Raw genomic sequence first — 11,671 nt, 5'->3', positions numbered from 1 at the left:
GATGCAAACCAATCCCACTCGAGAGAAACATTGATTAAGTATTATGTATTTTCTATTAACATGAGACTTATTATTTATTGTTTCGAATGAGACTTTAGAGAAAATGGATCGAAGGAAAGAATTAGTAGAGGTTTATAGGAGAAAGTATTTAGACACAAATGGAATATATAGTTAACTGTTATGACGATAGAAAGTTGTTGTAAAATATGTTTAGTGATAGAAGGTAAATGATGGGTAGGTATGTTATATATTTTATAAATACGACGGTAGAATCCTCACTTTAGTTATGTGGACGCCAAATAAAATTCACCCACAGTAACGGAGGAAAACATGAATTACGCACTGAACTTGAATGTTAACAAATGCCAAACATTTGACCCTTAATTGCAAACGTAGAGTCCAAAACAGCAAGCAAAAGGCCAAACCAAAAACTACAATTTAAATCATCGAAGTACGCACCGTACACCGGGGAACATAGTTAATCAAAGAGACAGGTATCTTATTTATATTAATGTTGGTACGTATTAAGATATCGATGGGTTGTTGGTTGTCTTCATTGGCGTAACTAATGGGGGTGCCAACGGGGCAAGGTCCCCCTCAGAGTTGTTCAGCCCTCGCCAACCCTCTCTCCACACCATATTTTTTTATAGATTTAGCTCATTTTACGTTTCTCAGCATTTCAGCTTGATTTATCTAACTTTATTTTTAGTTACGCCAATGGTTGTCTTATGTGGAGATTTCATTTGATTAAATCTATTTATTATGTTTAGCAATAGACCATCATGGGTAGTTTTGATCTTTAATTGGTCGTCTTCAGATTGAAATATAGTGAGTAGATAAATTATTCTGATTTTGATGCGCTTCTATTTTAATTTTATGATGAGGTTTGTGGTAGTAAATTTCGTATGATGTTCTACTCTGCCGATACCCTTTTATTAGCTCCATATGAATGTCATCACTTCTGAGTTAACCATACAAATAGTGTTTCTTTGTATTGTAGTTTCAAAAAATACAAAAACAATGTGGAAAAACTCCAAACCATGTAAATTCCTATTTGAAAGTACCAGGATAACAGCCTGATTTGTTCCTCAAAAAATTGCAGTAAAATTTATTTATAATTGATTTATTTTACTACACCATCAGCTATGCTGCACAGACTGTGAATCATGTTAGCTGTTTACTATTTCTACTTATATTGAAGTCAAAAAGTTCGGCTTCATTCAACAAATTAAAACATGTCTTAACTTCGCTATTGCTGCTTACGAAGGCCAAGTCAAGCAGTCTACTGTCTGCTGCAAAATCACTTGCAATCATGTTTTCGGTGAATACCAGCTCCGGCTCGGAGGACCCGTTCGCCGGTAGGTAAGAATCCAAATTTCAACTATTATCGCATTTCAGTCTCATATGGATTTTCGTCAATTTTGAGATAACAACACTAGCCACTACCAATTGGCATCTACCATCAGAGTACCAATTTCCGCTCATTAAAGGAAATGTTAAAGTTAAACAAATCACAGGAAAAGCCCAATTTTGAATTTGTTTTATATGTTTTCATCATTTGTTAGGTAAGTTATACGCTATGCGAGAAATATATTCAAAAAAAATTGAACAGCAAAAATATATTCAAAATAAATTGAAAACTAAAATTTGTCACATGTACCAATTACCGCTTACGATTTGATGAGGTATTAACGCTAATTTTTGATCAAAATTTCCACTAATTTTTATTTAATTCTAATTGTATTTATTGATATTGTTTTCAACGGTAGAATGGTTAGCGTGTTCTGTAACAGTTAATTTTATTATATTAACGTAGCATTATCGATGCAATTGTCCTTTTAATAGTTATTTTTTTCAACTTTTGTTCGAAGATTGTTATTTTTTCATAATTTTCTTGTATTTTTTGAACTACGTTCAGTTTAAGATGTTTAATTGTGCGAGTGGCATTTTTTATATCTTTTTTAAGGAGACCTTCAGCCCTGGGCTGGTTCGTCTCCGGTGCGAGTGGCATGATTCATCCAATCCACAATCCAAAATTCTTCATCTTGTACACTTGTGCACTGAACAACATTCATTTATAAAATAAGAAATGATTTTTTCTAAAGGGTTAGTGCACCAGTTATGGCACTAGTGTTCCACTTTTTGGCACTACTGTGTTACCTGACTTATAACGAATGTACGTTTTATACGAGTACCTAATTTTGCATAGCATTTGCAATGTAAAATTGGACGAATTATAGGCAAGGTTGCAAAGACTCATTTCAGCTAAAACAATGTTTTTCTAAATTATGAAATAATTAGATGCCATGATCAAATTGGTAGGATACAAGAAGAGGTTGCAAAGAATGTGTTTGACATATTAAACCTGTTTATTTCACTTCATGAGAGTCACAATCAGCGATTTTTCACTCACTCACTCACTCACTCACTCACTCACTCAGCGATCAGCAAATCGCTGATTGTGACTCATAGAAAGCAAAATTTACAGGTTTTATGTTTCCAACGCATACTTTGTAACCTCTTCTTGTAAGTTACAAGTAAAACATGCCATCATACCATCTTTTGGTTTTATTATTCCGAAAAACATTATTTTAGCTGAAATGAGTCTTTGCAACCTTGATTATAGGTTGTATTCGGGGTACTAAGTAGGGCCTAAATCAAACTTGAAATATATTTTCATGATTTTATTTCCGAAAAATTATGGCAAAATGTATGTTCTAACTTTGTATCGAAATCAATATCGAAAGGAATGAAACAATGTGAAATTTAAAATAAGGCAACTAGCACACTAACCCTATTTGAAAATAATAATAGAAAATCATTATCTTTCAAAAGGTTTTTTAATGTTTTGTAGTGAAAGTTTAGACAATTGTTATGTTGATCATAATATATATTTTGTTGATCATAACGGTCACAGGGCCACCGTGGCGAGAGAACATGGCTCCTAGAAATTTACTTAATTCGTTTCATAAATAAGCCCTTCGTTTCCGGATCACACATTTAAGTGAGCACTTTCATAGAAATTGTGATTTATTGCAAGAAAGGAGAAACCTTACTGTAATAAATAATTAAAAATAGATTAATAGTAAAAGCATCCACATAAATATATGTTCATCTTCAAAATATTTGTTTGAAAGAATTAGAAATAATCAATGTCGTGTTGTATTGAAAAGACATTGCTAAATACCTCCCTACTTTTCAGTTTACTCGAAATCCTGAAGAAATGCAAAATATATTGAGTAAGTTTTGAGTAAGTGATTTTTTTTCTCACAATTTTGTCAGAAAAGCTTTGTGAAATTTTCATATATTCATGTTCCACAATAACTTTTGTGATTTTTGCAATCATCAATGTTTGTTAACATGCGGTGCCTCATTGCGCAAATCGAAACGAAGCATTTTTTGTATGAACGCATGTATGAAAAAGTTTGTCGTTTCGACTTGCAAAATGAGGCCCCTGATTTCGAAGATGGCAACTCGGAATGCTGAACCAGTATCCATCCCCAATCACACGAAATGCCACAAACCCATTTCTGCTCGCAAGCTGATCTTAACAAGTACACAGTTTGCCAAATTGTAACCTAACAACCAAACCAACCCAAATCACACCGAAAAGAACCTACAACCATCACTTGTCTGATGGAACTATACCTAAACTTTCACCTAAAATAACATGATTTGTAGAACTGTTTTGTTACTAGTAATCACTCTCATTCCCGTTTTCAAACAAACCGAATTTTCCAGGCAACAGGAAAAAAAAATTGAAATCCGTTTCATCCGAAAATGGGAAAAAGGACGTGTAATTTACGATACCATTTGTCTCATGAACACTATACAGTGAACTCTCTACAACTCGATATTCAAGGGACCATCGTATTAGAGAATTATCGAGTCTTATAGAGAGTTCGTTTATTTATTAACAATCCCATAGAAAATCGCTATCACAGTAGCCATGAAATTAATGTTTACTATGGTTCTAAAGCTCGATATCGAGTTGTGAAGAGTTGACTGCAGTAGTGAATTTTAATTATCATTCAGAGCGGACCCCGTCCTCATTTTCATGCTATTGATTTAATTTTAATGCTCCAGCCTTTAAAATAGTTATTCTTTTAAGGTATAGATTGAGCGTTTACAAAAAATCTCCTGTTTTCCTTTTTTGTTGTTTAACATTAACATGACATGGGCAGTTTGATCATTTTGTAACAATATAACTTGTTAAGTACTGAAGACCAGCAATTAATGATTGAAATCAGAAACGCCTATCGACTGTTTACAGTTCATTCTATATATTTATAATTTATTGTTAAGAATTTTAGCCAACATGCATACCTAAACATGAAATATGAGAAAATCCTATAAGAAATCCTTCCAATATTCCTACTTTACCGACTCATCGACAAAGTAGAACCCAATTTTATTTGAGGAACAAACTAAACATAACGTATCGTAACACAGCGTTATGAAGTGCTTGGTTGCGTACTGATAAGGAAAAAGGTATTGGCTGAAAGCGTTTCAAATATATGGCCGTTTAAAACACCCAAACATTATGAAATACTAACCATTTTTGAGAATATGCTGTTCCTCATTAGATGTTAAATTTTAATCATTTTTGTTTTATTTTTCACTCCTTTTTGAATAAAATTAAAAGCTCGTAATGAAGCACCACTTTATTCCAAAAAAAAAAAGTTTGAATTTTTCAATAAGTTTTGGTTCGTTTTCATCGACTGTGTAACTTCTTTAGCAGCCTTTTGATTTAATCTGTACGGCAAATAAATCTCCTCAAAATGTCACTCATATATGTATGTGACATTCAGGCCTATTCTGCGCGGCGTGTGAGGTGAGGTGACACGCTCTCACTTGTGAAGTGACAATTGTCACCTCGGGTGAGGTGACTCTCCGTGCAAATCAATTGTCACTTCATCTCACACGCCGCGCAGAATAGCCCTGATTTACTCATATGTGAGTAAAAAATTACTCATTCTATGAGTGACCTCGTATATACGCTTTTGCGAATTTGAGTAAACGGGACTCAAATATGAGTTAGATTCATTTGCTGTATTTGCTACACGAACACAAATTTGCAAAAAGTGGGTATTTCCACACGGCCACTGAGAATAACTCTAGAAAGAGAGAGAGTCAGTTCTACTCAGAGTTATGGAAAAAATTCTGCGCTGAGCACATAGTTTTTTTTATTTATCATACAATTGAATAAACGAAATTTTGTCTCTTAGTTATTCTCAGTGGCCGTTTAGTAAGTGAGTAACTTCCCTCACTTTACCGGGAAAAACCACTTGAATAAGGAAAATCAACAAATTTTTTAGTCAGTCTAGGAGTAGATTAATAGACTGGGTAAAATATATTTGGATTTTCCGCAGATTCAAGAAGCTTTTCTTGGAAAACAATGAAAATTTTACTCATTCTCTAGGTTAAACCCACTTTTCGTAATTTTGAGACAATTTCAAATAAATTTTGAGCTACTCTCATGGGCCGTGAACATATATTTAGATACCTAATCCAATTTAGGAATGAATGGTGATAAAACTAAAAACAGTATTGATATTGGCACATATTGGCAACACTAAAACAATGCACCAAGCAACCTGTCTATAGGGACACTCACATTAAAACTGCACAGGCAACTGCAGGAGGTAACTGTATGAAATACAAAATGATACACTGGAATGATACACAATAATAATCCCTAGCATAACATCATGATAGTCTGATTTTAATGTGATAGAGCAGAAGAATAACTGTTGACGTTGAATATGTTATGCACAATAGTGAGAAATAATAAAACTTGTATGTACCAGTATTTGTTCTTGTGTGAATGTTCTAACCAAAAGAAGATAATTATAGGTCATGCTTTTATGTGTACGCAAGCCCTTTTGAAAAAAAAATATAGGTGTTTGAAGTTAAACTACAATTTATAATTACCTAGGTAGGTACTTACGATGACATAAATTTCATTCGATCCTATTCAAAAAAAGACTATCAACATTTTTAATCGCGTATCCTAAATTTATGTATTTCCCGTGGAAGAGATCATACCGAGGAGTGAGCTATTTTTGTTCAAACTCTTCAGGCGAAATTCCTTGATCTTTTTACGCCAATCGAGCCACTTACTGACATCCAGATTCTCCGGATTACCCCTATCCTCCAACTGTTGGTAGTATGCCTCACGCAGAATTTTAAATGCCTGCAGGTTCCGGTAGGGCAGCTGAGTAACCGGATCAAAATATCGCGCTGGAAGACGAGTTATGGCGCAAATCTGGCTACGTCTTTCCCGCTTCAATGGTTTGGGAAAGTAGCTACTAAACAGGGTATCGTCTATGTCATTGTCAAACGTAATAAAGGTACGTTCGCATCGTCCCCTGACTTCTACTTTGGATGACGTCCTTTTACCTTTGCGCTGTTTTTCTTTAATACTTTTGGAAGGAAAAAAGTCAATATATCAACTCTTGTCAAAAATAAGCAAAATTACTGACCTTTTCTCTTTAGTTTCCTCCAAATCATCGACTTCCATTTTGGTCGGAGATTCCGATGAAGCACTCTTGTTAGGAGAAACTTCCTCAACCAATGGCATGGTAAACGATTGGTATTTTACTATAGGACCCGTGAAAACTCGTTTTGTGGGTCGAGTTTTCTTCTTCTCCAGCTCCATTTTGCGAAATGTTTCTATGAATAAGCCAAGCTAGTTAAGATTGATCGGATGTAATATTTTTTCAATGCATACCGAGTGACTTTAGATTTTCCTTCTCGGTAATCTCCGTTTCCTCTAACAATTCCTCTTGCGTAGGTATGTATTCTTCCACTTTAACAACCTTCGGCTTACGTTTCTCCGCTTCAACCCGCTGCTTCATGCGACTCTGAGTGGCAGCGGTCTTAGCTGCAGTGGATTTACGGAACGACTTTCGACCCGAGTCCAACACCGTAAAGGTACATTTGTCTTTCTTTTTGGGTGATTTTTGCCGCTCGGGTTTGTGCTTCGCTTCCTTGGTAGCTTTGACGGGAGTTTTCTTCTTGACCGGTTCTTTGTACGCTTTTGTGACAACTTTTTTCCTCCGTTTAGGCGCTTCCTCCTCCTGATCCGAAACCGGCTCGTCATTTTCATCTATACTGAAGTCTGAATCGATGATATCCTCCTCATCGTCGTTTCTCTGACTACGTAAAAAAGTATAGGCAATATTACTTACAATCAGTTACCAGTTACTAAGGGGTCGTCCATTAATTATGTCACACATTTAGGGGGGAGGGGGGGTTTTGAAAACTGTGACGAGCCATACAAAAAAAAATTAAGGTCCATACAAAAAATGTGACAAAGGGGGGAGGGGGGGTTGAAAATGGGCCAAATTTGCGTGACATAATTAATGGACCATCCCTAAGTAGGTACGTACATATAATCACGATCATCGGCAGTTTCACTAAATCCTCCATACGATGTTTTGTAAAATTCGTCCTCTTCTTCGTCCAGGAGTTTAGCAATGCGGTTACCTGCATTCGAGCGACGTTCGCGAGCTGCTGCCATTCTGAAGCTATGTTTCTCTAGTTGAATTAGGTATCACACATCAAATATAAGTATCATCAATTATTTTGTTGGAAAACTAACATGGGAGCATGTCTAAAAATATCAAAACAAAAATTCACAAAATAACCGACGCTGCGTAAACTGTCAACTAAAACACTGTCTCAAATCCGCAGATCTATTAGGTTCTGCAGCGTGACGTCACAAATGAACTCAGTGTTAAACGGCTGAACCTTTTTGACAGTTCAGTGGTACTGTTTACAAGCACTTAGTCGTTTTCTCGAAAAAAAATTTCTAAAGTTTCTGAATTTTAACTTGAAAATTGTCGAGGAACATTGCGTTGCAAGGATGTTGCTCGTGTACATTGCAGAAATGCTGTTTACATCTCACTGCAGTCTGAAAAATTATCGAGAAAATCCACCCAAGAAAAAATCGACTAAGTCCACGTAAACAGTACCAGTGAACTGTCATCACGTAACAGTACCAGTGAACTGTCGAGGTTAACCCCGACGGTGCAAAACCTAATTCAAGACAAAATTCGTTTTAATATCATTAGTGTAAACGGTACTGAATTTATGCACACAAACAAATCTGGATCAACAATAGAAAAGAGCCCATCAGCTTTTGTAAACAAACCGTTCCAAAGCCCATTTCTCACAAATCGAAGGCCGCCCACACAAACCAACACCATCATCGTGTAGGTGAAAGTTTCCCCTATCCGATGATGGTGTTGGTTTGCGTGAGTGGCCTTTGCTTTGTGAGTAAAGGGCTTTGGAACGGTTTGTTTACAAATGTTGATGGGCCCTTTTTAATTGCTGATCCAGAAATATGCCAGGTATGCATCTCGGTACAGAATTAGGTTTTGCACCGTCGGGGTTAACCTCAATCTGATGACAGTTTAGTGGTACTGTTTACGTGGACTTAGTCGATTGTTTCTTGGGTGGATTTTCTCGATAATTTTTCAGACTGCAGTGAGATGTTAACAGCATTTCTGTAATGTTCACGAGCAACATCCTTGCAACGCGCTGTTCCTCGACAATTTTCAAGTTAAAATTCAAAAAATTAAGAAATTTTTTTTCGAAAAAAACGACTAAGTGCTTGTAAACAGTACCACTGAACTGTCAAAAAGGTTCAGCCGATTAACACTGAGTTCATTTATGACGTCACGCTGCAGTACCTAATGACGTCACGCTGCAGTACCTAATGGAGAGCTTTAGATCTCTTCAGATCAGAAAGTGGTGAACACTGAGCGCACTTAGCGGTAGAAGGCATCTTCTTCATGCAGTTAATATCGTTAATATACACTGATAAAATTTCAAAGATTGGAAGATTGCCGTAAAAGCTCGACGCAGATGTCGCCACTGCATGATGATGATAATGTTGACAGACTGCATATAAAATTCGTGAAAATTAGCATTAAATCATAATTTTTATCAAGCCTGCGTAAAATCCTTCCAATATAACATTCGAATTGAAGAAGAAAATGTTTTCACAATCAGACTGATGTGCATCTTTGACTTTTCCAGATGAACTTTCATAAGATATATTCATTTAATTTCACAGCTCCATCAATGCTGCATCGTACATATGATGTAAACAGAAGTAATTTGCTCAATTACTAAAAATAAAGATGATTTGTCATCTTGTTATCACTTTATAAACCCTCGAGCACCATTTTACAGTATGCCCTAATAAACGAGCACCATACATGAACGATACCACAAATCGTGCCACCGTACCACATATTGTTGGGATGATAACCCGAATAGGTTGTTGGTTATCGTTTATGCGGGTGGTGCGTGTTGGGTAAATCAAGTTTCGTTGCGTTTTCCGTCGAAAATTGTGAGTATCAATATGTTTACCTAAAAAAGGCCAAAATGAACATTTATTGAATATTGGCGTCCTCTTCAACCATTTCTGCATTATCACCAGCATGATACAATCTCTCCTAAGTAAATTCACTTAATTTCCTTTTTCATCCTAGTGGAAATCGCACATATTCACCATTTTCCGAAAAATGCAGCTGCGCAGGAGGTAACCTCTACCTGTGGGTGCAAACTTGTTATGCATAATTTACCATGAAAACATCTCCGATCTATACCGAAATAATAACAGTTAGTTTGCAAACACGTTTTCTTACACGATTTAAGCAAACGTGCTCAACTTTTTGGCTCAGCTCTGGTACATTCTTCGGCCCAAGCTAATCGATGCACCCCTCGAAACATAGGAAAATCCACGAACCCCTCATTTTATCTGTAAAGCTTTCATAGCGAATCAAAACAAACATTGTGTAGTACTAGAATTTCGACTAGAATGGGGTCCGTTCCTGGGTCCGTTAATTGTCCAACAAACATTGAATGTTGAATAAGAGCTTATTCAGGCAAAAACAAGCTTCTTCAGCTAAAAAATAGCTTATTTGGCTGTTGAACAACTCAAATTGTTTGTTGGGTGATTTGCTTGGGACCAATAGGCTAGTCCAGTAGTGAGCCAATTTGAAATCGTTAGTTTCCACCAGGTGGTAGTACCATAGAGATAACTCTAAGACCAGAAGGTCGCGAAGAAACGTGCTCAACTTTTTGGCTCAGTTCTGGTACTCTCTTCGGTCCCAAGCTAACGGATTTACCCCTCGAAACGAACCCCTCATTTTATCTGTCAAACATTCATAGCGAATCAAAACAAACATAGTGTAGTGCTAGAATTTCCACTAGAATGGGGTACGTTAATAGATTTGCTTGGGACCAATAGGCTGGTCAAGTAATGAGCCAATTTAAAATCGTTAGCTTCCACCGCACAGTGGTTCCCCTTAGAACAAAAGTTGGCCAAAACCTCTAAATTGTTGCAAATAGGCAAAAAAAAAACAGTTTAAATATATGTTTTTTAGCTATACGAAGAAAACTTGACAATCAAGACGTCACAAAAAGGAGTATAGTAGGACCAAAACCAATGTGCAATGGTTGTGTAATGGTCCCAAAGCCGTATTTAGCAAGACAAAAATGTTTGCGCCCAAACCGCCGGTTTTAGGTATATGGTTTCTTAGGGAAAGTTGCTTCATATTTTTTGTTCAATCTTTATGTTTGTAAAATTAGGGTGGTCCATAAAATTGGTGAATTAAAAATACAAACTTTTTAATTATTTGAGATAGACCAAAGCAGTGCTCTAAACAGCTGTAGAACTATCAATTCAAAGCAATTTTGTTGAATACACAACGTGTTTATCTCTTATCGTTCATGAGTTAGGGTGGACACTAAAATCGGTTTTCTTTGAATATCTTGTCATGCTTCAATTTCTCGTAAACACATTGTTCTGATTACATTTAGATCTTTTAACGACGCATATTTTTGCTCAAGCTACTAGGTTACTATCTTTTTTGATTAGAAAGTTCTTCGAAAAATGGCTCTTTACAATTGTCAATATATCAAAATGGAGCAAACCGATTTTCAAACATTTAGATTCATTGGAAACATCGTTTTTTCTTCATTTTTGGTAATCAGCAATAGCTTTTTCTGTTTAAAGCATTTAATTTAATTTCAAAAATATGCGTCATAAAAAGTTCTTAAAGTGTCTAGTATAAAAATTTCACGAGGAATGAAGGTATAAAAAGATATTTAAAGAAGATTGTCTAGGGGCCACCCTAACCTGCTTGTTTAAAAAAATCATAACTCATGAACCATAAGATATAGACATATGGTGCGTGTGTGTATGTGTGTGCGTGTTGGTGTGCTTTGAAAAAGGCATTGTGAAGCTTGCTACAGTATACACCGCAGATTATATAACTTAGAAGCGGATATTTTCCAAAGAACACTTTACTTGTTATTCCTGATTTCAACATCTTTCGCAAAAAATCACAAAACACATTAAATCCTACCTGAAAGCTAACTTTTCTAGCTATCTTTTGGTTACTAAAGGATAGTGGGCGGATGTGTCTGTCATATGTTTTGTTTAGTCTAAATGTGAAAATATATATTTTTGCTAAGTTTTTATTACAAACTGTCCCTTAAAACAGTGCAGAACAGGAACATTTCTTCTGAAGCAACCAAGTTGATAAACTCATTATTTTTTGCTATATATGAGCAAAACAGTAACAATATACATTACGATTTTTTTCAAAAAAAAATGTGATCAACAAAACTGCACAAATCATTTAATTTA

General features: G+C 35.7%; 1 protein-coding gene across 1 annotated transcript; it reads right to left on the bottom strand.

Annotated features, from left to right (window-relative positions):
• Window positions 1–3,904: 3,904 nt before the first annotated feature.
• On the bottom strand, window positions 3,905–7,618 carry YL-1 (Vacuolar protein sorting-associated protein YL-1). Its single transcript, XM_065225826.1, has 4 exons — window positions 7,395–7,618; window positions 6,734–7,161; window positions 6,486–6,675; window positions 3,905–6,425 (listed from the first exon to the last, which is right to left on the bottom strand). The coding sequence occupies exons 1-4, from the start codon at window positions 7,523–7,525 to the stop codon at window positions 6,020–6,022; spliced, it is 1,155 nt and encodes a 384-aa protein (XP_065081898.1). The 5' UTR covers window positions 7,526–7,618; the 3' UTR covers window positions 3,905–6,019.
• Window positions 7,619–11,671: the final 4,053 nt, after the last annotated feature.

This window comes from Ochlerotatus camptorhynchus, unplaced genomic scaffold (genome assembly GCF_037179485.1).
Source record: "Ochlerotatus camptorhynchus isolate MF236.1 unplaced genomic scaffold, CSIRO-AGI_Acam_v1.1 ptg000238l, whole genome shotgun sequence".
Taxonomy (NCBI): Eukaryota; Metazoa; Arthropoda; class Insecta; order Diptera; family Culicidae; genus Ochlerotatus; species Ochlerotatus camptorhynchus.
The sequence above is the reverse complement of the archived record's forward strand: the minus strand, read 5'-3'. Positions and strand labels throughout refer to the sequence as shown.

Bases quoted from the DNA above. Each gene is read 5' to 3' on its own strand.
- YL-1 (XM_065225826.1), bottom strand. From the start codon at position 7,525: ATGGCAGCAGCTCGCGAACGTCGCTCGAATGCAGGTAACCGCATTGCT. The intron at 7,162-7,394 runs GTACGTACCTAC...TTTTTTACGTAG, and splicing joins GCCGATGATCGTGATTATAT to TCAGAGAAACGACGATGAGG. The intron at 6,676-6,733 runs GTATGCATTGAA...GCTTATTCATAG, and splicing joins GGAAAATCTAAAGTCACTCG to AAACATTTCGCAAAATGGAG.